General features: G+C 34.4%; 2 protein-coding genes across 7 annotated transcripts in view; one reads left to right on the forward strand and one right to left on the reverse strand.

Moving 5' to 3' along the window:
- The window catches only part of CTBS (chitobiase), a 36,144-nt gene extending 25,280 nt beyond the window's left edge, over nucleotides 1-10,864 (forward strand). The window contains exons 4-7 of the mRNA XM_025417831.3: nucleotides 3,743-3,911; nucleotides 5,376-5,473; nucleotides 5,747-5,908; nucleotides 8,339-10,864. Coding sequence (XP_025273616.1) covers nucleotides 3,743-3,911; nucleotides 5,376-5,473; nucleotides 5,747-5,908; nucleotides 8,339-8,530 — 621 coding nt within the window. The 3' untranslated portion in view covers nucleotides 8,531-10,864. The remainder of the gene's footprint in view (nucleotides 1-3,742; nucleotides 3,912-5,375; nucleotides 5,474-5,746; nucleotides 5,909-8,338) is intronic.
- Nucleotides 3,695-26,553, reverse strand: part of SPATA1 (spermatogenesis associated 1) — a 52,529-nt gene continuing 29,670 nt past the window's right edge. For 4 of the 6 annotated variants that reach the window (XR_007411549.1, XR_007411551.1, XR_007411552.1 and 1 more), the window contains 9 exons: nucleotides 21,700-21,823; nucleotides 20,903-20,963; nucleotides 15,979-16,090; nucleotides 14,978-15,103; nucleotides 11,956-12,134; nucleotides 9,796-9,894; nucleotides 8,978-9,069; nucleotides 7,801-7,870; nucleotides 3,695-3,891 (listed from right to left, as the gene is read on the reverse strand). Coding sequence is in view for 1 of the 6 variants with exons in the window: in XM_049111751.1 (XP_048967708.1) it covers nucleotides 3,863-3,891; nucleotides 7,801-7,870; nucleotides 9,796-9,894; nucleotides 11,956-12,134; nucleotides 14,978-15,103; nucleotides 15,979-16,090; nucleotides 20,903-20,963; nucleotides 21,700-21,823 (800 nt within the window). In the remaining 5 variants the exon portion in view is untranslated. Of the gene's footprint in view, nucleotides 3,892-5,902; nucleotides 7,329-7,800; nucleotides 7,871-8,977; nucleotides 9,070-9,795; nucleotides 9,895-11,955; nucleotides 12,135-14,977; nucleotides 15,104-15,978; nucleotides 16,091-20,902; nucleotides 20,964-21,699; nucleotides 21,824-26,553 lie in introns of those variants that run through there. The other 2 variants (XR_007411550.1, XM_049111751.1) reach the window with 2 other exon arrangements.

The following is a 26,553-nucleotide window of genomic DNA, read 5'->3' on the forward strand; positions in this document are numbered from 1 at the left end:
TTAGATACAATAGATTTTACTACTTTGGTCTTTTAACCTTCATAATAGCTTTATAAATGATTGCTCTACTACCTTTACTGTTTTCTTTTACTGATGAAATTTTTTTTTACAATTTTCTTCTAATATTGGCTTTTTCTTTTCCAGTTAAATTTCCAATAAATTTTGTTTGGCAACTCTCCCTCTCCTTTAATTCTGAATGACAGCTTTGCTAGGTAGAGTATCATGGAGGTTTTTTCCTTTCCATGCTTTCAATATATCATGCCAGTCTCTTCTGGCCTACAAAGTTTCTGCTGAAAAATAAGCTAATAGCTTTAACCCTTGGATGTAACTAACTCCTTGTACTGCTTTTAAAATTCCATCTTTAATCTTTGACATTTTAATTATTATTGTCTTGTGTTCCTCTTGGCCTCATCTTACTCAGAATGCTCTGTGATTCTTGAACCTAGGTATCCACTTCCTTCCCAGGTTAGGGACATTTTCAGCTATTGTTTCTTCAAATAAGTTTTCTATCCTCCTCACTCTCTCCTCCTGAGACCCCTAGAATGTGGATGCTTATTCACTTGATGTCCAAGATATCCCTTAACCTATCCTCATTTTTTGGTCTCCTTTTGCTGTTCAGGTTGAGAGCTTTCCATTATCCTGTCTTCTAGATTGCTGGTCCATTTTTCTGCATCCTCTAATCCACTCTTGATTTCCTCTAGTGTATTTTCCATCTCCTTTACCATATTCAATTCTGATTTAAAATTGTTTTTATCTTTTCTTGATGTTCTAAGTTTATCAACTCTTCTTTTATTATCATTACTTTGAACTCAGCAATCAGGTAGATTGCTTACATTCATTTCATTTAGTTCTTTTTCTCAGTTTTTATTTGAAGCATATTCCTGTCATCTTGTTTGACTTTCTGTGTTTGTTTCTATTAATTAGGTGAAACAGCTGCTTCCAAACTTGAAGGCATGATCTTGTGTATGATCATCCCCTGTGTAGACTGTATGCAGCTGGTGATTTTGGCTGGCTGGCTGCCTGGCTGGAACTATGGCTGGTGTGGGCTGCCCTGCAGGCTGGCACAGTGCTAGGGCTCTTTGCACAGAGGATGCCTTAGCAGGACAGTTGATGCTTAAGTAGGTAGAAGGTGGGGGTGGGGGGAGCAGTGTCTTAAGGTGTTTGTGCAGGGGGTGCCCTGGCAATAACCTGGAGCCAAAGCAGTATAGGCCTGGAGTGTGCTAGGGTGTTTTGCACCTAAGTATTGACTAGGGTGTCCTGTGTGCACTGTACTCAATCTCACTGGTCATATGGGTAGAGCTGGTGTGGGCTAGAAGCCTACGGCTTACTGAGGTGGGCACCCACCGCAATGCTGTTTCTGTTCATGCTATGAAAGTAGAGGGAATGTAAACCATGGTGCTCATCAGTCCTGATCAGAGTTCCAATAGCACTCCCACTGTTTGACAGAGTTCTAGGACTGGATCTTCTATATTCTAGTTGGTCTTTTGAACAGTTACTTTACCTCTCCTGTGCCCCAAAGCAGAAAAATCTGCATATGGTCTCCCAATATATATCCTTCCTCACTGCAGTTAGCATCAGTGGTTGGGGATTTCCTTTGTTACTGTATCTATATCTCTCTTGCTGTTCTCTACATGGTGTGTTTTTCTGTTATGCAAAAGCTGTTCAGTCAGTCCTCAGTTCTTCAGGAGAAATTGTCTATAAAGAAGGGTAGATTTGGTGTGTCTGGAACAGGTGATTTTTGGGTTTTCCTACATCATTGTCTTGGCCCCTCCCTCCTCAGATGAATACAATTTAGATCAAGAATAGCAAATACCTGGTATGCAGGTCACCATACTCCTGACAAATTTTATTCCCAGAAAACTTTTCCTTCAGTCTCTAGATTGTTGTTACTAATAGGTTAGAATTAGTATGTAGGGAAACAATGTCTTTGCTAACCCTGATCACACTATAGCGAAGGGCAAAGAGGAAGAGACTGAGCAAGGACTTTGCAGTAGGAGTATCTGTCAAAATCAGTATCAAAACTAGCAGGAGGTACAGTTGCCAAGACAGGTAAGAATATGGAAGTTCCAGAATGTCAGAGTGAAGTACATGCATTTTATTCTGAAATTTGATTCACTGAGGACATAAAATGTGTAATGGGTTTACATCCTAGAAAGTGTTTGGGGGAGATTATTTTATACTAGGATGTAGAATAGTCTAGAGGAGAGATGGAGACCAATAAGGACTAATCCAAGTCTAATAAATTGAGATTTATAGTATGGATCAGGATGACGGCATAACCTTAACACCCAGGAAGTGTTTAATAAATATTAATAGAAAGAAAGAGGCACAACAGCTGTGAGAAGCCACCCAAAGGAAAATGTGAGATTAGTTATGGGGTGTGAGAGAAGTCAAATAATGACCCAAAAGTTCTTAAATAGGCCACCATGAAAAAAATGACTGAATAGAGTCTGGAAAGAGAAATGAGTTTTGGGGAAAAGATGACTAAGATTACAGAATTATGGTCACAGAATTAAGAGTTCTTTCTACACCATCATTTTTTACAGGTAGGAAACAGATTCAGATGTTTTTAGTGACATAGACCTACTTATAATAGACCCAAGAGTAGAACCAAAATCATTCTGATTTGTCGAATATACTAATAGCTGCTTTCTCCAAAATAGGAGGTTAACTATGACAGAAAATCTAGGTAAAAATACTCTTCATGTTCAGGAGAGGGTAAGGATTTATACAGTGGATTTGAAATTTACCTGTTTAGAGGTGATCATTTAGTTTCTCCGTTACTAGAATACAGCTCCCATTTTATAAAATGGGACTGGATGTATAAAAAAATTCACTTTATAACCTATTTCACTATAGTGCTATTTAGGAAAACTTGTACTTGTAAAGCTGAGCTGCCTTTAGTGCTAATACTTAGAGAATTATAGAATTCTGACAAAGTACTAAAAAGAGTTATAATAGAATACATTGGCCAAAGTGTAAAAATCTTAACTGATTTCAATTTTTGTAATAATTAATGTGTTTACTAAGAGCAAAAATCTTTAATGAAGCTTTAGAACATTTGCACATATGTAAAATAAGGCTAATTAATATTCAGCTAAGGTAATAAATATTTTAAAGAGTCTCATCTTTGTTAAAGACTGGCTCACCAAATTTGAGTATTCTCATAAAATAAGACCATCTAAGTGATAAACATTTTGAGTTGATCAGCTTATCCTTTTAGCCATAAACCACTATTCTTTAACTGTAATGTAGGATTAAACCTATCGTGTAATGTAATTATATATCAGGGGGTTAAATTCCCAACACAGAACAGTCAACTTGTACCAAGAGATCACCTATCTAACCTGCACAATATTTTTTAAAAACTTCTGTATTTGAATTCTCTTAGCATGCTTTTACTCTCTTGTTGCTTAAAAGCCCTCCCACACCCTATTGTCATTACACCTATTTCTTTCAATCAGTTCGGTTACCAGTCTAGCCTCTGAAAATATTTAAGTTTAAAACTACACAGTGCCCTGCTCCTAGTCATTGTATCTGTCCAAATTTATGTGTAGGTCAGTCCATGTGAGCAAAAATATCTTAGAACTGTCCTACTTCTATAAGTGTCAGACCCCATTTTCATATATGTAAACAGGTCTTTTTTTCCTTTGGTAGTGTGAGGTAAGAACAAAATAAAAAAAAAAACAACTGATATAATAAGCATATTTGATATTACATAAAATGGCATGGTTTTCCACAGGTAACCTTTGATGTATCTTGGTCTCCAAAGAGCAAAAACCGGTGCTATAATTACACTGGAATTGCAGATGCTTGTGACTTTCTCTTTGTGATGTCTTATGATGAACGAAGTCTGGCCTTGTCAGAATGTATTGCAGCAGCCAATGCTCCCTATAAGGAGACATTAACTGGTAAGAATCCACAAATGATCACTTAAACATTAAGATTATTTTAGTTTTTCTAAATAATTTATACACCTTTTCCATTTATAAAGCTTCCTTGAAACATAAATATCACCTGGAGAATTTAAGTTTACACAACATCTTAAAGTTTTCACTTAATTTTTTTTTAATTTTTATTTATTTATGATAGTCACAGAGAGAGAGAGAGAGAGAGAGAGAGGCAGAGACATAGGCAGAGGGAGAAGCAGGCTCCATGCACTGGGAGCCCGACGTGGGATTCAATCCTGGGTCTCCAGGATTGCACCCTGGGCCAAAGGCAGGCGCCAAATCGCTGCGCCACCCAGGGATCCCATCACTTAATTTTTCTAAAAATATATAATCCTCTATTATAGATCAGATGATGAGTATTAAGTTCTCATTGCACTGGTATTATGGTATTATTTGGTTGGGATTTAAGTAAGTGTTCTAACGCTCTTTTTTTCAATTATATGAAGGGGATATTTTTGCAGAAATAACCAATATTAAATATTTTGATAGCAAAGATAGTTATAATGTGAGTACCTACCATGCATGATTGATGGAGAACTGTCATACTTGACATTTATTATTAGTGCCTATGCTATATTAAAAACTATATCATTATTAGAATTAAGAGTACTTCTGTCATTCACATGAAGTAGGCTTTGCATTATCCTAAGTTTGGTCTGTATTCCATCAGCCAACTGAATAAAAGACTGCTTGCTGTCTTTTGGACTCCAGGTGAAATTTTCTGGATAACTGACCCTGATTCAAGTTTTGATTAATAAATAAAAAACCTTTTTATCTCTAAATTAAATCTTAAAACCTAGCCTCATCATGTCCAAATTAACAGTCTGATCATATGCATATGCTATTTAAAAATAAAAATTGTTACAATTACAAAGTATTTAATTTAGTGTTCCCAAACTATTTCATAGAACACAATTACCTCCTTTATCAATGTTGGAAAAAAGGTGTATTTCACTCCTTTCTTGGATACTTAACAGTACACAATAACTTTAAAGGCTCTGAAACATTCTAGATAATCTTGAAACATCTCTTGGTGGGAAAACATATTTTGCATGGGGCACAAAAGGGAATGACCAGGAATTTGTTCATTTTCCTCTTTGCTATAACTACAGATTGACTAGAGTAAAAGGGGAACATTTCTTCTCCAATTCATACCTCTAGAAAGCACACATGTTCCATGTTTTAGAATTATAAGAAATTCTGAGACCATCTCTGCCAGAAAACTTAAGAACTTTTCTGAAACTTCAGAATCTAAAATATCATATATCTTGGTTATGGTTATGTTAGGGAAACACTGCATTAGTATTTTGCACAAATGTACCTGTTTTTTCAAACTTGGATTCTGAATGGTTGCATAGCTTGTATAAACCCATTAGTAGACTATAAAGAGAAATGTTTTTTTTTTTTCTGTCCCAATTTGATTAGGATATGATGACTACATCAAGATAGGTATTAACCCTAAGAAACTTGTAATGGGTATTCCCTGGTATGGTTATGATTATACCTGTCTAAACTTAATGGAGGTAAGTACAGATTATTTTTATATAACTTTTTCCTCTTTCTATTCTTTAGAGCTTGTTTTGTTTCATATATATGTTTGAGACTAAAAAGTACAGTTTTATTTTTAATTAATCCCATGAATGTTATAAATAAACTGACTTTACAGAATAAAAGTTAAATTTCATCATTAAAAGGAAATATATAATATTTTATTTCTAAAAAATAGTTTCCCTGATTTGGTTCCTAAGATTTGCTTAACTGACAAATCTATAATATGAACATTTTTGTATTTCTAGGATCGTGTTTGTACCATCCCAAAAGTCCCTTCCTGGAGGGCTTCTTGTGGTATTGCTTCAGGACATCAGGTGCCCTATAAAATAATTATGAAGCAAGTAAATAGTTCTATTTCTGGAAGCCACTGGGATAAAGATCAGCAAGCTTCTTACTATAACTATAAAGTAAGACTTTTCACAAATTATAAACATTTATTCTATTTTCATAATTGCATGTTTTCATAATAACATATTTGTTAAGACTTTGTTTTCTTTTAGGGTACAATATATAGACCAGTGTTTACATGAGTAAACTTGTCTAATCATGTACTTTGCTGGTTAGCAGTTCAAGTTATGGTAATAACAGAACTGCTTTGCATGGGCCACTTGTCATTTTAGATGGTGTTCTAAAAACCTGCGTATCAAACAAGATATCCTTAATAGTTAACGATTATGTATGCTAACTATGGCTTTGGGCCAAAATAGGTTATTAGCTCTGCAAGTCTCCATTTCAAAGTAGCCTAAAAATTCTGATTTATAGGCTGTTTTATAGGGAGGCATGAGGCTGAGAATAAAAAATGCATTAGTGGAAAATGGTATAAACTGTGATATTAGACAAATTATATTACAGAAACTTGAAGAAATAAATGTCCAGAGCAATTCTGTCAGGTAGTGTTTGATAAATAGGAATTGCTTAACCAATGAGGCAAAGAAAAGTTACATTTTTTCATAATTTACCCTTAGCATAATAAAAACTTTACCACACTTCAAAAATCTAATTACAAAGCATCTTTGAATTTACTTTGGATTTTGTCACTGTAAAAGAGCCCTAAAATGATATGATGGAAGTTGATTCATAACTTTAAACATTATCAATTACATAAAAAGCCTTTTCTAAAATTTGAAAACTACATACCTCTTAGGCATATAATTAACATATTTATTAAGGTAATTTATACTCTTGTCTTTGCTGAACAGTGTGATAGTTTACACTCTGATGTACTGTTTTTTTGTAGTCCCTGACTTTTTTTCCTTACACATTCTTTAAAGTTTTAGAATTCAGGAAACATTTTGATAAGCCTTTAAAGGTCATTCATTTAATGGCACTTTAGATAACAGTTTTGTTACTATAGATTATCTTGTTTCTTTTTCATTTATTGTAAAATTCCATAGCAACCAAAATCAAATTTTTTGTTAATGAAGAGAATCATTCTGGTTTCTTATTCTCTTTCAGTGATAGCAGCCTCATACTTAGTATTCTATACGCCTTAATCATGCATAAATTAATCTTACTGTTAGGGTGAAAAACTGAGTAAATGTATCAAAAGGCTCAAAGTGCTTGCTATAATAATGGCAACATTCAGAGATATATGACTTTGGGTTTGCCTCTAAATCTACAAAAATAAATTTTACAAGTTGCTTTTCAATGGTGAATCACAATTAAAAAATTTTAAGAGGGATCCCTGGGTGGCGCAGCGGTTTAGCGCCTGCCTTTGGCCCAGGGCGTGATCCTGGAGACCCGGGATTGAGTCCCACGTCGGGCTCCCGGTGCATGGAGCCTGCTTCTCCCTCTGCCTCTCTCTCTCTCTCTCTCTCTGTGATGTGACTATCATAAATAAATAAAAATTAAAAAAAATTTTAAGAATATGAGATATGCTTGTAGTAAATGAATCTACTACACTTAAATATGCCACAGTTTATTCATTTACCAAGAGACAAATGTCCTTTAAAGTAGTCCTCTTAGGAGACTACTCTAGCACATATGGTGCTACCATAAATAAAAATATTACTGGCATCCACTGAGAATTGCCTTTGGAAGTTTCCCAGATATATATAAAAAAAAAATCAGTAAATGATTTGAAATCACAGGTCATTCTATTTTTTTTTTTTCCTTAACCGTTTTTGCCTACTTCTGTTTCTTTCATCCAATCTTCTAAGAGAGACTGGTAGTATTAGATAGAGGCAGTTGATGCTGGGGAGGATTTTACAGGCTGAAAGGTGAGCATAAGACTATTTTCCAGTTTTTGGTTCTTAATTCTGTAAGACCTAGAAAAGGAGATATTTCCCCCACCCATTACCTTTTGAATTGGTTGATACATCATACACAAAATCATCTGCTGAGCTCCTAACTAAGCACATTTCCAGGAACTGTAAGGAATATAAAAAAATAATAATAATAAGCTGGTGTTAGAGGACTAGAGCAGTGATCCTCCTTAACTGTGTCTGCATATCAGAATTACCTAGTGGGATGGTAAAACGCAAACATATGTCCTAGTACTAGCCCTAGAAGATTTTGATTAAGTAGGTTTCCTGTGGGTCCTGTGATTTATATTTTTAAAAGCCCCACAAGTGACTCAGATATACATCTTGGTTGATAAGCATCAGATGAGACCAAGGAAGGAATTTTAGGACATGAGAAAAACTTTAGATTATATTAACAAATTCATTTGTGTAATCTTTGCTGCTGTGAAAAGTACCACAATCGTGTCTAGAAAGTATCACATACAGAACCATGGAAGCATAAAGCACTATGTCTAAAATTTCTATTATTTCATTGTATCCTTTTTGAATTACTGGATTTAATATTGTACTCAACAGTTTAATTTATTCTTATAGGATTCTTCCGGCTATTTTCATCAAGTGTGGTATGATAACCCTCAGAGCATTTCTTTAAAGGCAGCATACATACAAAAGCATGGCTTACGAGGCATTGGCATGTGGCACGCAAATTGTCTGGACTATTCTGGAGATGCTCTAGCCAAACAGCAAACTGAAGAAATGTGGAAAGTCTTAAAACCAAAATTGTGACAGATAAACATCTTTTGTCAAACTATAAAAATTTAGAAAAATGATCTGTATAAATAGATCAGTTTCTTGCAGAGATAAAAATGTACACATTTTTGTCATGTCATATTAATATTGCCTTCGTATTTCTAAAATTTCCAAATATAAATTCTTAGAAACTAATCTCTACCATAGCTCTGGATGCAAGTTCAATATCCCTGTATTTCCAGATTGCTTTTAATTAAAATATAATGAACAAACTAAGACTATTTAAAAGTGAAAATTATATAGTACTGTAAAATATGTAATAGACTTAAAAGCTTCAAAAATAACCAAATAGCCACCGTTTTGCTTTTTTCCTGAACACTTTGTAAAACCCACATGAAAAGTGAAAAAATAAAAACTTATATAAAATATTGCACCAAGAACAATGGTTAAATTTTTTAACACATAAGTTTTAAATTAACATACCTAATTGAGATAGATGGTAAGGATGTGTCAATTTTCTTCTGTGCCAGTTCAGCTTTCAATGTACGTAAATCTGAAACTGCTTGTTTCTTCATCTATAAAAAGAATTACCTTTCAAAAATGAACTTTTATCTTACCCTTCTAAAATTGAGAGAAGCCTAATTGAATGCTGCTAGGGGAAAAAAATATAGAACTGCACTATTCAATACAGTAGCTATGTGCCACATGGAGCTATTTAACAAATCATATAAAATTTAATATTTAGTTCCTCAGGCACACAATAAGCTACACTTAATTGTTCAATATCCATACATGGCTTGTGGTTGCTGTATCAGTGTAGATACGGAACATTTCCATCATTGCAGAAAGTTCTAATTGGACATTGCTGGTTCTAGAAATGGGTCAAGTATTCATCAAGTATCCTGTCATAAAGCTATTTCTGATAAGTCAATTTAGAGAATTCATATGATTCCACATACATGAAAATAATCAGAGAGCATGAGCTAATTACTCCAGAATGGGTAAAAAAAAATTGAGCTCAGGGTATTCAGTGGTTTGTCAGACTTATTTACGGATGACTCCATAGTGAAATTCTACTAAATTTTACTGTGGCCTTGTTATAGCATGCACATTTTCACAGGATTTTATTCTTGCATTTTTCTTTTAAACTCTTGCATTTTTCTCACTCATGCTCTTGGGTTGTTAAGGCAATGATTTTAAGACAATCCTTACTATCTTTACACTATTGATACCCAAAATTAAAACACTAAAATAATTTATTTCAAGATAAATGTTATATGATTAGGAGAAATGCAAGTTACCTTAACTTCTATTATGAGTTTCATTTTATCAGTATCCAGTTTTCTTTTAAGTTGGTCAATTGCATGCTGCACTTCAGTGATCTGGATTATAAGGTAATTCTGTGTGAAATACATAAAGAATCCTTATTTAGTACGACATTTATTTTTAATTGCCTCGCAAACTAAGAAGTGATAACAAATACCAAAAAAAATCCCACCCCAAATCATAAGAATAACCTATTGAATAAAATAAACTCATTGCTTTGGAGTAAATTAGTATTGACCTGCTGATTTCTTATGTCTTAGGGACCACATTCTCCTCTGTTCTACTACTACTGTTCTACTATTCATGTTTTATAAAAATAAGTAGGTTATCTGTACAGGTTGCCATTAAATTAGTACCACAAAAGCAAGAACTATTACTATAAAAGGAATATACTAGGTTTAAGATGCTAGCAAGGCTTTTGAAATTGTCATTACACTTTATTAGCTGAATCAGATTAGTATTACTTTAAAAATATTTAGTAATGGAATACTATACTTGATTTAGAAAAGTTTATGAAGTATATGGTCAACAAAAACTATTTAAAATTTTAAGCTGCCTTTGTGAAAAAAATTGTACACTGAAACCTGATAAAACATAAAAAAAATCAACTATCAGCTAAAATGGACAAACCATTACTTGAGCCTATTTGAGTTTTACATTAGCTTTATCTGAATGGTAAGCTTTTAGTCATAGAAACAGAACAAACTGATGGGGGGATGGATAGAGGGAAATAAGTGAAGGTGGTCAAAAGGTACAAACTTGTAGTGAGAAGATAAATAGTTTTAAGGATGTAATGTCTAGTATGATAACTATAATTAACAATACTGTATTATATATTTAAAAGTTGCTTAGAGGATAGACCTTAAAGGTTCTTATCACAAGAAAAATAGTTTGTGAGATGCTGGATGTTTACTTATTGTGCTAATCGTTTCACAATATACACATATATCAAATCATGTTGTACACCTTATACTAAAATGTTATATGTCAATTATATCTCAATAAGACTAAGGAAAAATAAAATAGCAAACTTTTACGATTTCATCATGTCTTCTTTTTTTTTTTTTAAATTTCATCATGTCTAAAGTTAAATCATACTTTTATGGCCTCTGGAATTTATTGTCTATACATGGCAGAGTCACTCAATTAGAAAAAGTAAACTTCCTGGGATGCCTGGGTGGCTCAGTGGTTGTCTGCCTTTGGCTCAGGGCATGATCCTGGGATCAGGGATCAAGTCCCACATCGGACTCCCTACATGGAGCCTGCCTCTCTCTTTCTGTGTTTCTCATGAATAAACAAATCTTTTTTTTTTTTAATTGTACTTATTCATGAGAAAGAGAGAGAGAGACACAGGCAGAGGGAGAAGCAGGCTCCATGCAGGGAGCCCAACATGGGACTCGATCCCATGTCTCCAGGATCATGCCCCAGGCCGAAGGCGGCGCTAAACCGCTGAGCCACCGGGGCTGCCCATAAATCTTTTTTTTTAACAAGTAAACTTCTTATCTCAAGAAAAAGATTAAAATTTAATATAATTTAGTAAGTTCCTTAGAATATCAATACCTTTAGATTCTGTGGGTGTTATTAACTACTCCCCAGCTAAAGAAAAGGAATGTAGTGCATACGGTTGATCCCCTGCCTTATTTCATCAGGTGTTCATCTCTTTTCCATAGAATCAAAGAAAGTGACCCTATCCACAGGTCCAGAGGTAGATCCCAAGTAGTCTAAGTTGGTGCATAGCACTCCTTGATAACTATTATCAATCCAGGTTAGGCCTGGTTGAACCCCCACCAGGCTAAAGTTTTATAGTCTTGTTTGGGAGGCGCATACCCCTACCAGCCATTGGCAACCCTACTGGTACCATGAGGAAAAGCAGTCTTATAATGAAGCCAACACTAAAAATAATAGGGAAGAACTATCAGAAGCACCTAGTCCCTTAAAGACATCATTAAGCTGCTGATTCTATCTTCTCAGCACCCACTACATGAGATCATAAATTTTCTTATTTAAGCCAGGTTAAGTCAAGTTTTTGTTACCTGTAGTCCAAAACATCCTACATATGATAATACTAACAATGATAAACCATGTTTTGAGTAGAACTTCTCTAAGAGAATGTGAACACAATTAGTAATAAGTACCTTAGAGTCTGTAATGTTTGCCAAATTCTTTGGTCTCATCTTGATCTCCCTGGCTTCAAGTTGCATGAGCAATTTTTTATAGTAAAGTTCCAAATCTTCTTGAAGTTTTCTTAAAACTTCCTCTAATGATGCTGTGATTTTCTTTGTTTCAAAGTATTTTTTCTTCCAACCATCACAGGCTACAAAAAAAGCAAAGACTATATAGTGTAAGTCTGACTCAAGGATTAAACTTTTCAACCTGGAAAGGACCCTAGAGTTAATTCAAACCCTTCTACTCCTCTACTCTTCCTCCCTCATATGTTGAGGAAATTAAAGCAAAGATGAAATGTTTATTAGATAATAAAAGGATCTGCTAAAAAAATTAAAAAATAAATAAAAGGATCTGCTTACAAATATAGTAAAATAGTGATAAACACAGGAACCAAACCAAGTTCTTTAGTCAAGATTTTTCAGAATTACAAATATTACCTATAGAAAAATGTGTACATTTATTTTGATTACTTTTTTCCATCATCTGATTTGACATCATTACTTAAAACAAGAGAAAGGCAAAAAAAATTTTCAGCCCCTAAAATGACTTGTTTTATAAAATAAGCTGATTCTGATTCATCACTTATTAAAATTATACTAGATATATTCCCAAATTTATGTTGGGCAAAATTTCTTAAATCTGAGCCCTTTAGCTGAGAAAATTAAAAATTAAATACTGCCAACTTAGGGAAATCACTTTGACACCAATGAGATTCTAAATACAAACTTAACAGGAACATAAACTGCATGCTATGGTATCAGAATATGCATTGCATTTATTTTTAAAAGATTATCAATGAACTGAAAATCAAATTTTAAATCTATGTCAATCAGGTGATTTGATTAAAATTCTACAATATGGGATTTTAACTCAAGTTTATTTCCCTCATGCCCTATATCCAATCCCTCAGTAAGTTCTATTGGTACTACTGTCAAAATACTTCCAGCACTTGGCACATTCTACTTCTTCAATGCTATGTCCCAGTCAATCCACCATCATGGTTTTTGTTTTTGTTTTTTAAGATTTTATCTTGAGAGAGTGAGTGAGGGCGCACATCTGTGCATGGAAAGGGAGAGAGAGAATCTAAACCAGAGTCCTCGCTGAGTGCAGGGTCTCAGGACCCTGAGATCATGACCCTAAATTATGACCTGAGCTGAAATCGAGAGGCAGACACTTAACCAAATGAGCCATCCAGGTGCCCTCACTATCATCTTTTGAAAGCGCATTATGTTTCTAACTGGTCTCTGCTTCCATTCTTGCTCCTCTAACAGGCTATTACATACAGCAGTCATTCTGATCTTTTAAAAATATTTTTTAAATCATATGAACCTCTAGCTTCAAAATCCTCCAATGGCTTCCCACCTTACTTAGAATAAAATCTAAACTCCTTGAAATGGCCTATCTGTTCCTCCTGAACTTTTTATTTCATTTTCCTCTACATTACTCTGTATTACTTTCTAACGCCACTGGCCTCATTTCAGGTCCTTAATACTCCAAGCTCATTCCCATCTCCAGACCTTGACATTCTTGTGTTCCTTCTGTCTGGATTGTTTATCTTTTTATCTGCCTGCCTCCTTATTCATCACATCTTAATGATATCTTCTCAGTGATGCCTTCCTTGAAAACCCTAGCTAAAGCATCTCTCCTGCCCCATCACCCTTTACTATGTTCTTTTAAACTGACTCCTGAGCTCTAATCAGTAGCTAATATTATCTCATTTGTTTACTGTCTGTCTCCTCCCATTAGGAACAAACTCCTTAAGAGCAGGACCATGTTTATCTTGTTTATTTCTGTATCCTCAGCATTTAAAACAATGTAGGGGATTGAGGCACATAACCTCGATAAATATTTGATGGCTGATACATGCCTTTTATCTCAAAACATTCCCGTTGAAATAGAAAGTGAATGATCATTCTCATTTTATAAATAGAAAAAAGGCGCAAAGAAGAGAAATAACTTGTTTATGTAAAAGACTAATCAGGTATTAGAATCCTGGTCCTGTGATTTCTAGTCTATTATTCGAATTTGTCTGATAAAATTTTTAACAGTACAACAAAGCTGAGTCATTGCCACCATTTCCAGGATAGTATTTAATATTATGAGGTAGAACCTGCAGAAATATCTCCTGACATTCCCTATAACCTTCAGTCAGTTCTAGTACTGAAGCAATTTTGCTGTAAATTGAGGATCCTGATACCAGTTAATTCCATATATACCTTTTATTCATATAATCCTCAAATACAACCCAAAATGCAGTCTTCTTAAATCCTTTAACATCTCTTAAGCCATTATTGTATACTTCCTCCATCCTAGCTCTTTTTTCCATTTATACCAGTCCTAACAACACTTGTCTCATTCTGTTGCAAAATGACCTACTTTTCTAATTTCTTTCATTCATTTACTTCTTTAGCAAAGCAGACAGACATGACAAAATTAAGCATGTAGGGAAGACTAGAATTCAAAGAATGCTTCTATACTAAGTTCTATCTAAGCTGAGATTGAATCACTAGTAGGAAATAGCCAGGTGAACTGGGAAAAGGGAGACTGATGGAAAAGAAAATGTGGATGGCAGAGAGAAAAGCATGTCTGAAGGTCTACAGACATGAGGAGACACACTTCAGATTCTAGCATACTTAACACTTTTCTGGGAAGTCTTTCTTGATCTCTTCCATCTGATTTGGGTGTTATTCCTCTGTACTCCTATGTATACAATTCTGTGATTCCTTTATCATAGCATAATGATAATCAGGATGTATTCATTACTATTTTCTTGATTATCATTTCCCCACTGGACTATATAACCTCTTTGAGGGCAGAGACAAAATTGTGTCTGCCTATTATTATCTCCTCAGCCCCTAGAATGATGGCTAAATTCAGTGGACAAAACTTATTTAGTAAATGAATAAATGAATGAATGTTATAAAAAATGTTTGAACTTAAAAAAAATCTTCTGTAAAGCATATTAATGATAAAAGATATAATAAACTTTACCATGGTATCGCTTCAATTTACTTTGTTCAAATAGCTTTTCAACTTTTTTAATTTGTTCTTCTCTAATTCTTTCCAGGTATCTTCTTTCTTCCTTCACTTGTTTCATTTGTTCAATAATCTTCTCTCCTAAAAGGTAATAATGTATCAATGTCTAAAAGTCAAAATAGTTGGGGGTGTAAACTTAAAAGCATTTTAAATAGTAAATTTTACCCACAAGTCTGTTTTTCTTGCTGTAATATAGCATTTGCCACTTTGGAAAATACTGAGGAGTCATTTCATTTTCTAACAGGGATACATAAGGGGATTTTCATATATGTAAAGAATACAGTAGTCTCTTGTACATTTATATATATATGTGTAGAAATTAGGTAAGGTTAAAGTAGTTATGCTTCTTGGTTTAATTCTTTTGGTATATTTATCTTGGACCTAGAGTTATTGCCCTTACATGAAAAGTGTACACACACACACACACACACACACACACACACACACACAAAGATTTTTATTTACTTTCAAGAGAGAGTGTGTTTGCTTGTGTGAACAGGATGAGGGGGAGAGAGGGAGAGAATCTCAGGCAGACTCTGCATTGAGCAAGAGCCCAATGTGGGGCTCCATCTCACACCCCTGAGATCATGACCTGAGCCGAAATCAAGAGCTGGATGCTTACCAGACTGAGCCACCCAGGCACCCCCCAAAATGTATTTTAAAAGCACTATTAATGATTAAACATGCAGTAATTAACATATAATTCATGTACTTTAAAATAATGTAACATCTTTGTGGTAAAATATACATAGTAAAATTTAGTTTTAACTACTTTTAAATGTACAGTTCAGTGGCACTATATACATTTACAATGTTTTGCAACCATCACCACCATCTATCTCTAGAACTTTTTATTTTCCCAGATTGAAACTCTGTACACATTAGACAATGACTGCCCATTAATATTTAACTTTACCTCACAGAATCATGTGTACTTATAGTGTCATCATACTTACTTTCAATCTGTAATGAAGAGATATCAGTTATCCCTGGAGAAAGAGCAGGTTGACCAGGAAGTGAAGGAAAATCAATAAGATCTGGTAGGATGATGCATTCTTTTTTACCTATCTGTAAGCAAATATGAAAATGAGTAAGATCTAGTAGGATGACACATTACTTTTCACCTATTTGTGAGTATTTGATAAATCACAATATCAGTGCCTTTTTTTTTTTTTTTTTTTGCTTATATGGTGGCAAACTCCCAAATCTGTATTTATAACCTTATATTCTCTCCTGTGCTCCAGCTTCTCTATTCCACTATTCCCTGGACATTATACATAGGCACTTCAAACTTAAAATTGAGAGGAGAAAAAAAAGAATCCACGAATCCTTCCTAAACATGATTTCCTTCCAAGATTTATCTTAGTTACTTGTTAAAACTTTTAAAATTTTCTAAGATGACTACTGATTTTTTTTTATCTTGGGTCAATTTTGATAATTTGTATCTGCTTAGAAAATTAGAATATTTATTACATTTTCAAATTAGCATATATTTTATTCTCATATATTTTACCTGCTCTGTCTTCATGTTTGTATCGCCTTCATCTTTCCTAACTTTTGTGTTACTACCCTTTTATGATAAACTACCTTAAGCCTTACCAATGTTGATGTTTCTCCCACTACCACTTCATAGATCTTGAGTTGTTTTCTTTTCTTTTTTTTTTTTAAAGATTTTATTTATTTATTCATGATAGTCAGAGAGAGAGAGAGAGAGAGAGAGAGAGAGACAGGCAGAGGGAGAAGCAGGCTCCACGCAGTGCGACGTGGGATTCGGTCCTGAGTCTCCAGGATCGCGCCCTGAGCCAAAGGCAGGCGCTAAACTGCTGCGCCACCCAGAGATCCTCTCTTGAGTTGTTTTCAATTCTGCTAGGTTTTTCATTTCTGTAACTTCTTAGTGTCTCCTTCTATCTTCATTAAGCCTTTACTGCTAATTTGTTTTATGGTTCTTTTTCTAATTTTTAATGTTACAATATTAACTTATAAGTTCAGGTTCCTACAGGATAATGGGCAACCACCTAAGTTTCTATCTCTCCATTTATCCTCCCAATTACTATAAAAGGGAAACAAATAAAATTACCCATAATTTATATCTATAGCATAACTAGGATACAGAATCCTTTAATTTACACATACTTTAATTTACATATTAGTGGGGAAGTAAACATCCTAGGCCATCAGAGTGTGCTCTGGAGCCCGCCTCCAAACAGATGTGGGCTGTGATTTAGAGACTGCTATACAAAGATAACACAATAAACATCAATCACAATTTAGTCTAGAAGAAGAAGGCTCCACATGCATAGAAGAAATACTGAGAGTAAGGATAAGATCTTGTAGTCAGAGCACTTTTGATGAGGTGGCCAAAAGAGAAAGATTATAAAATGCAGGGAGCCAGAGGTGGTAATGATGGGAAACAGCTTCTAGGAGAGATAAAAAATACTATGGAAGAGATATTTGCTTGGGGCAAATAGAAAAGAAGGTGGTAAGAGAAAGAAGAAAGTGGTCAAGATAATAGCTCTGCCAAATTAAATTAGTAGAAGAGAATTCAAAGGAAACAGACACTAAAGACCCCATTTATTTAAAAATAAATAAATAGCTGCATTTCACTATATCAACAGATGAGGGAGCTCCTGATCTAAGAAGCAAAAGAAACCAGCAACCACCACTCCCTGTTCCTTTATAAGAACACCTGTTACTACTTATATGAAAAAAATCCAAAACAAAGAAACATGAACAATATCAATAAAATGATCTAGCATCCACACAAATTTACTTTTTAAAACCCTCAAAACTAAGAACTAAAACAAAATAAAACAGGCAGCCATGAGGCAGAGAAAAATTTAACAATTACTTCCAGTATAGGTTAAATATAATTAAGCAAACATTTGCAGATACCAACAAACACAATAAATCAGTAATTTTAAAACTCAGAATAAAATAGGAAAAATAACAGGAAGACGTGAAATGAAAGTTGGCTAAACTGAAGAAAGGAAGAAAAAACATTTTCTCAGAAATGAACAGATTAGCAAACATCCAAGAAGGAAATATGGTCAAAAAATGGATAGTGGAGAATACAAATAAAAGAAGCAAAGAAAATGAAACACAATAGTATTTATTATATCTATTGTATAACATTACTTAGAAAAAATAAGATATGTAAAAGCTAAAGAAGAAAAAAAGAAAATAGAATGGATTTGCTATCTAAATTGTTTTCTGAAATTATCATTTTGGTAAATATTCCTGAAATAAAGAAGTCCCGATTTTCACACTTCAAGGATTCACTTTGTACCCAGGAAAACCTGACCTAGAGTTCTCAACTGAGATACAACTTGGTAAAACTAGTACACATTTAAGGAATCCTCTGGCCTTCTGGACAAATGCACTTGAGCTACTTTACAAAAAAAAAAAACAAAAAAAAAACAGGCGTCACACTTACTAGTAACATGTCAAACAAGATACCAGTAGAGCAACATTTCAAAGAAACCAAAGGGTAAAAAGATGTAAGCCAAGGATGTGATATCCAATCAAGCAATCCTTCAGGTATCAAAACTCTACAGCAAGGATTAAAAAATTTTCTAAAGGGCCAGAGAGTAAATAATTTAGGCTTTGCAGGCCACATATGGTCTCTGTCACGATTCTTCTTTTTTTTCAATTCCTTAAAAATGTAGAAAACACTCTTAGGTCCAAGACCTCACAAAACTGTAAGCCCTAGTTTGCTTAACTTTGCTCTAGACAAAATATTGTATTGAGTATTGTAGCTAGGTGCTTTTTTAAATTGAGCTTAATCCAACCAAGAGATGATTGAAAAATCTTCTGCAAAAGAACTGGCAGTAGGTGTTGAACATATTTAATTACAGACGAGACTAAAACAAAGGTGAGGGGGTAAGACTAGAAGTATGGTATAAGAATGTTATATTCTTTGACACAGTAGAAATAACACAACTAAAAATACATGAGAGGAGAAAGATTGTTTTGATGGCCATGAATATAACAGGTAGGAGTCATGATAATTTTAGAGGTAACAAAAGAGGAAGCATAAATTTTTAAAAAAGGAAAAAGGGAGACTAAGAATACTAGCACACATGTATTAATATAAAGGTAAATGCTAGAGCAAAAATACAACCTTCCTAAAAATGAGGAGGGGAGGGGGAAGTACAAATAAACCACAGAAACTATAATATAAAATAAAATGACAAATCTCAAGTCAAACACATCAGTCCTATCAGTAATATAAGTTGACATAACTCACCTACTAAATGAAAAGTATTTCAGACTGCTTCACAAGGCAAAACCCAACTCTATCTAGGCTGTACATAAAAGACATATCTAAAACAAAGCAATTCAGAAAGGCTGGAAAAAAGGTGGGAAAGGAAGATGAGGGTACACTAAATAAATATATAAAAAAAGAAAGGTTAGTATCTTGATATGCAATTAAAAGGAGAATGGCCAAAAAAAAAAAGTATTAAATGAGTAAAAAATGTACAAAAGTGATTCTAGTATTCACATAAGAACAACTTTGTGCCAAGTAACACATATAAATCTAAATCAGAACCACAAGGGATGTAAGGATAGACAGTAACACACAAATAATAGGAAATTCTAATATACCATTATTAATCTAAGACACAGCAAGAGAATGTGGGGAAAAAATAAAGATATGGAATACCTAAGGCATGTCTATAGTCTACCCATCCAGCAAGGTAGACTATAGACAAGGCATAAAGTAGGGGAAGATACCTGCAACATACATAAGCATCAAAGAAACATCTCTAGAGTATTTAAAAAACTTATGTCAATCAAAAGCATATAGCAAACAACCCAGAAGAAACCGTTGAAAAGGTACTTTCAAAAAGTTACCAAAATGAAAAAAAAAAAAAAGTTACCAAAATGGAGTGCATAAAAATATTAAAACATCGTTAAATTTATGGATAATCTGGTAAATTATTCAAATCACTGATAGCATTAAGCATCTTACTAGACTGACAAAAATCTTAAAGCATGAAGATAGCATATTTTATTAATATTCAGCAACAACAGATCAATTATTTGCTGAAGATGGTGTGCCTTTTGCTCTAAAATGCAAGGACTCTGAGCTGTGATTCTCCTACCAAAGCTGATCTCAGACTCCATTCAGCCTCCCAATCTACTACACATGAGGCAGCACTACATGAGTTGGATGTTAAAACACAAATGGCAACACTGCTTGCAATGCCTCTCAGATCGGCTTTTGAACATTCTCTTGCTTTGGGCCCAAAGTTGGCACTCTTAGATTACTTGATTAAATAAATAAATAAATAAATAAACAAACAAACAAACAGACTATTTTAGTACATGTGCTGCTGAAGCAAGTACAAAAAAAAAAAAAAAAAAAAAAGGACTAAAGGAGCATATCCAAATGCAGCAATCTTACTCCAAATTCCAAAGAGGTTCATGAAATGAATCATTCTCAGTGATAACTGGGGCAAGATATACAAACCTGGCTTTCATTTTAAAAGGGATACCTCAACATGTCCCACCCATACCATGGAACACCCAAAAATTTCACTGAATTGGTAGGCTCCTGAATTTTCTTGAGGCTTATCTCCCATCCTCTAACCTCTAAGGTTCAAAAACTTAAAACATTTTAAGCTGCAGTTTTGTTCCAATTTCAGTATGAATATTGTTGCAACACTGTATTTAAACAAAAAATTTGGGACCCCGGGTGGCTCAGTGGTTGAATGCCTTCAGCTCAGGACGTGATTCCTGGTCCAGGAATCAAGTCCTGCATTAGGGAGCCTGCGAGGAGCCTGCTTCTCCTCTGTCTCTCTCTCTTTCATGAATAAATAAATAAAATCTTAAAAAAAAAAAAAAAAAGCTCAAAAAACAAAAAACTTAAAATCATACCTGATTGTCCTCTGTTCTAATGAGATTAACTCTATCATCTTCATTTTTCCAAAGAAATGGACTTAGAGGGAATGACATATTTGAAAGTCATATTAAAAAAATGATTATGCATATTAGCTTTTCACATTTTATATATCTTATTTGACATTCTATAAACATAGATTTTACATTAAAACCTTAAAAAGCCTGAGACCATTAGCATATTATCTTTCAAACTCATTAATGATCAATATAAGCTACATTTAATATGAGTAATAAAATCATTTTATATTACACCTAAATTCAAATCCCATTACAATGTCTATAGCAAAGTAAAATAAAAATTTTGGAAATATATTTATAGTTCTTTTGCGAATGATTGTTTATAAAATCCCTCATCTATATTTCAAAAGACTATATGCAAAACTGTTGTCTAAGTACTATAATTTTGAATGAAATGATTCCATATGAAATTCAAGCATACTGGCTAGTTTATCCATAACCAAGAATATAAGTGAGGCAGAAAAGTTAATTGTAAGAAAGGCAAAGACAAATTTTTCTGTCATTAGGCTGCCTCTGATGACAAAAGAAGTACAGAAATAAATTTAGGTGATAAATTATTCATTATATTGGAGAGGAATGAAAATTCCATATATAATAACGGGAGATTAGAGTCAAGGCAATTTTAATCAAAAATATCATTAATTTTACTCATATGTTTGTTCTAATTAGAAATCCTTTTAACAGTACCCTGGATACCTCACTCTTTCTTGTAGTTTAGACTAATGATATGTATAATCAACATCTATTCTAATTACCTTTTTTTGTTGCTAAAATAATCACTACTGGATTCTTCCAATGGTCCTGGAATTTCAGAATTTCCAGTATGAGCTTTTCCAGTCTGTTTTTCTTTTGGAGTAACTTTTCCCCCAGCCGATGTTCCTGTTCATCCATGGCAAATAAAGTTCATAATAAATACATAAATAGTAAAATAAAACTTTGTACAAGTATGTATATATATGTACCTACTGTAATCTTGTCCTGTGTTTCAGAAGCTCTATAAACTCTACTATGCATGATATAACGCAACACTTTCCAAAGTGAATTTCAAGAAGTGCTTTATGTGAAGAATTCTTTGGTCAATTCAGTTTGGGAAAAAACGAATTAGGGAATCCTACCAGGAAGACAACCATACAGACACACATACACACACACCTGCAGGATTTCTGTTTATTATTATTATTATTATTATTAATTCATAAGAGACAGAGAGAGAGAGAGAGGGGCAGAGACACAGGCAGAGGGAGGAACAGGCTCCATGCAGGGAGCCTGATGCGGGACTGAAGGCAGCACTAAACTGCTGAGCCACTGGGACTGCCCAGATTTCAGTTTTTATGTAAAATGTGAATCTCCAAGATGGGGGGTAAGTTGGGTTTTACTCAAACGTCATTGTCTTCAGAAAGCTTTTGCCTTTGAAAGGCATATTTGAAATTGTACTGAGGAAACTTGTCTGGAAAATGCTGGTACACATACAGAGCATATAATATCATGTTATCTCACATACATTTCTACTTATAAAATCTCCCTTCAGGGACACTGGATGGCTCAATGGTTGAGCGTCTGCCTTTGGCTCAGGTCATGATCCCGGGGTCCCTGCATCAGGCTCCCCACAGGATCCTGCTTCTTTCTCTGCCTATGTCTCTGCTTCTCTGTCTCTCATGAATAAATAAAATCTTAAAATAAAATGTCCCTTCACTTTAACAAAATTACCCCATATAGGAAAACTATATGATGTCTTTAAAATGTTAACATTAATGTTCTATATGATCTATATGAACAAAAGATCCATGAACCTGGCAGTGTTAATGCAGATATTTTTCCCTTGGATAAATCACATTTTTTAATTTAGAAAAACAATTATTGAGTCATGTTAGTAATTGAAAAATAATTTACAAAGGCTGCCACAAAATTTTGCAACTTCAAGCCCATACTTATTTAATTTTTGTCTAGCTGCTACATTTTCTAGCTGGTGCATTTGAAATAGTCTTTCAAGAACAATAAATAGAGATTTTCTAAGGGATATATTTGATGCAAAATGAACAAACCCCAGATATATCAGCTGTTTAAAAGGTAATAATAAAATACCACCCCCTACCCATCCACCCAAAGAAAGAAATAACAATGCAAAATTCAGCAGATTCTGAGTAATTCTAATAGGGATATATGGCACATGTACCCCATTCCTAGTAACAGTTTAGAGCATGATGACTGCATCATTCAATACCTATGCAATTTAATAGCATAAAGAAAGCAGGTCTATACACTTTTGAAAAAAGTTCAGTATGACTCTAGCAGTATTGTGAATAAAGCATGGGCTTTAGTCAAACACACAGGAGTTTAAATCCTGGCACTGTCAAGCAGGTGTTATTTCTCTAACCTGCTTATCTCTAAGATGGCAGAGTACAGATAAAGCACCCAGAACAGTACCCAATCCTCAGGAGTCTCTTGACTTCAAGTTCTGATTTCTGTTCCACTGCATTTCACTGTTCAGGTCTTTATTACTTCAGTCAATTATCCATAATGCAGCCTAAGTTGTTCTTCCAGAATTGAAGTACAATCATATTACTCCCGATAAAATAAAGCAGGAAAAAATATTCAGTGGAAAAAAAACAGTCTCTTCAACAAATGGTATTGGGAAAACTGGACAGCAACACGCAGAAGAATGAAACTGGACCACTTTCTTACACCATACATAATAATAAATCCAAAATGGATGAAAGACCTAAATGTGGGACAGGAAACCATCAAAATCCTAGAGAACACAAGCAGCAACTTCTCTGATGTCATCCATAGCAACTTCTTACTAGATATGTCTCTGGAGGCAAGGGAAAAGCAAAAATGAACTACTGGGACTTCATCAAGATAAAAAAACTTCAGCACAGTGAAGGAAACAATCAACAAAACTAACAGGCAACCTTTGGAATGGAAGAAGATATTTGCAAATGACATGATCTGATAAAGGGTTAGTATCCAAAATGTATAAAGAACTTATCAAACTCAATACCCAAAGAAGAAATAATCCAGTTGAGCAATGGGCAGAAGACATGAATAGACACTTTTCCAAAGTGACACCTCTCAGAATGGCTAAAATCAACAACACAGGAAATAAATGTTAGCAAGGATGTGGAGAAAGGGGAACCCTCTTACACTGTTGGTAGGAATGCAAACTGGTGCAGCCACTCTGGAAGACAGTACAGAGGTTCCTCAAAAAGTTAAAAATAGAACTACCCTATGATCCAGAAATTGTACTAGTAGGAATTGATTTAGAGGATACAAAAATACTGGTTCGAAGGAACACGTGCACCCTGATGGTTATAGCAGCATTATCGACAATAGCCAAACTATAGGAAGAACCCAAATGTCCATTGACTGATGAATGGATAAAGAAGCTGTGGGGCGTGTGTGTGTGTGCGTGTGTGTGCATGTACACTGGAATATTACTTAGCCATGAAAAAGAATGAAATCTTGCCATTTGCAACAATGTGAATGGAGCTGGAGTGTATTATGCTAGGTGAAACAAGTCAGTCAGAGAAAGACAAATACCCTATGATTTCACTCATATGTGGAATTTAAGAAATGAAAAAAAAAAAAGAAATGAAACAGATGATAATGGGGGGGGGGAGCAAACAAACCATAGAACAGACTTAGCTATAGAGAACAAACTGAGAGTTACAGGAGGGGAGCTGGTAGGGGGATGGGTTACATGGTGATGGGTATTTTTTTTTAAGATTTATTTATTCATGCGAGACACACACACACAGAGGCAGAGACATAGGCAGAGGGAGAAGCAGGGTCCCTGTGGGGAGCCCGATGTGGGACTTGATCCCAGGACCCCAGGATCATGACCTGAGCCGAAGACAGATGCTCAACCACTGAGCCACCCAGGGGTCCCAAATGGTGATGGGTATTGAGAAGACCCCTTGTGATGAGCACTGGGTATTATATATAAATGATAAGCCACTAAATTCTACTCCTGAGAGTAATATTGCACTGCATGTTAGCTAACTGGAATTTAAATAAAAACTTGGAAGAAACAAACACAAGCTCAAATGGCTTCCCACTGCCTAAAACTTCTTTAGTTTTGGAACCAAGGCTCTTCAAGTTCAAGTCCCTACCTATCTCTCCAGTTGTACTTTATGGTATTTCATCCTCCCTTTCTACCCCCAAACTATAGTAGTAGTAGTAGTAGTAGTAGTAGTAGTAGTAGTAGTAGTAACTAATAATAACTAAAAGTTACTGAATCAACTACCACATTAAGCAAATCCTGAAAGCTCCATTCATATCATGATCTAAGTAAAGGAAGCCTTCTGGAATTTGGCAGTGAACAATCTGCATGGCCAAATATTTGCAACCCTGGGTTTAAAGTCAGAGTACAAAGGGTTGTCTATGCCATCTTAAAGAACTAGGCTTTAACTAGTAATCAGTGAGTTTTCAAAGATTTTCAAGCAGGGAGATAAATAATCCAGCCTGTAACAAGAAGAATAATGCTGACTACACTCTGGAGAATATACTGGAAAGCAGATTATAAGCAAGGAGGCTACAAGATGTTTTTCAAGGTTCCTTTACTCTAAGAATCTATTATTTTACAGTGAGGAATATTTCAAAACTCAACGTCTGAACAATTGGAGGAATGATGAAACCATAGAAGTCAAGAAAGTATACTAGTTTGGGGCAACAATGGAGTCAAGTATTAAACACGTTAAAGTTGAGGCATAAAAATGTATGGATGTGTTGCATGGACCCATGGTAAGGAACAGATGATAACTAATAAGAGGGAATACCCATTTTGATATGGAAATGGGTAAAGCATTATTCTTTTTCTCCTTCATTAAAGGATTTGTAAAACATACTATGCAATTACCAGCTATATTTGATAATATAATGTTAGACCTCAGATATCTTGCATTCTCATGTACCACAAAAGAGTAATTTGGCATTTTTAAGAAATTGCACAATAATCGACAAATGGGAAGAGTACATATGGAAAAGAAATTAAGGAACTTTATCTCATATAACATATAAAAATTAGTTCCTGGATACGTTGATAAACTATGTTGGAAAAGCAAACCATAAAATGTTTGAAAGATAATACATGATCTCAGGGTAGAAAAGGAATTTTTTAAAAAGACAAATAACACTACCCATAAATGAAAATGCCAAATAAATTTGATTATATTAAAATTTAAGAACTGCAGTTCCATTTCTGCATAGGATTATAAAAAGATGAAACTAGTGCTCCCACTTGAATAAAGAGAAAAAGGTAAATAAACTATAAAATAATAACTTTTCTTGAACTCATCAGAGAATGATAGTTGCAAGGTACTGATTTCCAGTTCCCTCCTAGGTGAAAACTAATTGTTTCATCCTTGGCTGAGCACAGGAGGAAGGGGTACTACTATTACAATAAGAAGACAGCTAATATCTTAAGGAATTCTAAAGGGCAATGTAGGCTATCAGTATAGTTTGGAATCTCTGGGATCCTCAGACACAAACAGAAGTCAATACTTAATAGCAAGCTCCTTTCTATGTGCCTATATCATACTTATAGGAAAGACTGGAGGTAGAGGAGACCTGAAAGAGCCATCAGTGATTGGCACAGAGGTATGAAACCC

Source organism: Canis lupus, chromosome 6, assembly GCF_003254725.2.
Source record: "Canis lupus dingo isolate Sandy chromosome 6, ASM325472v2, whole genome shotgun sequence".
In the NCBI taxonomy this organism is placed as follows: Eukaryota; Metazoa; Chordata; class Mammalia; order Carnivora; family Canidae; genus Canis; species Canis lupus.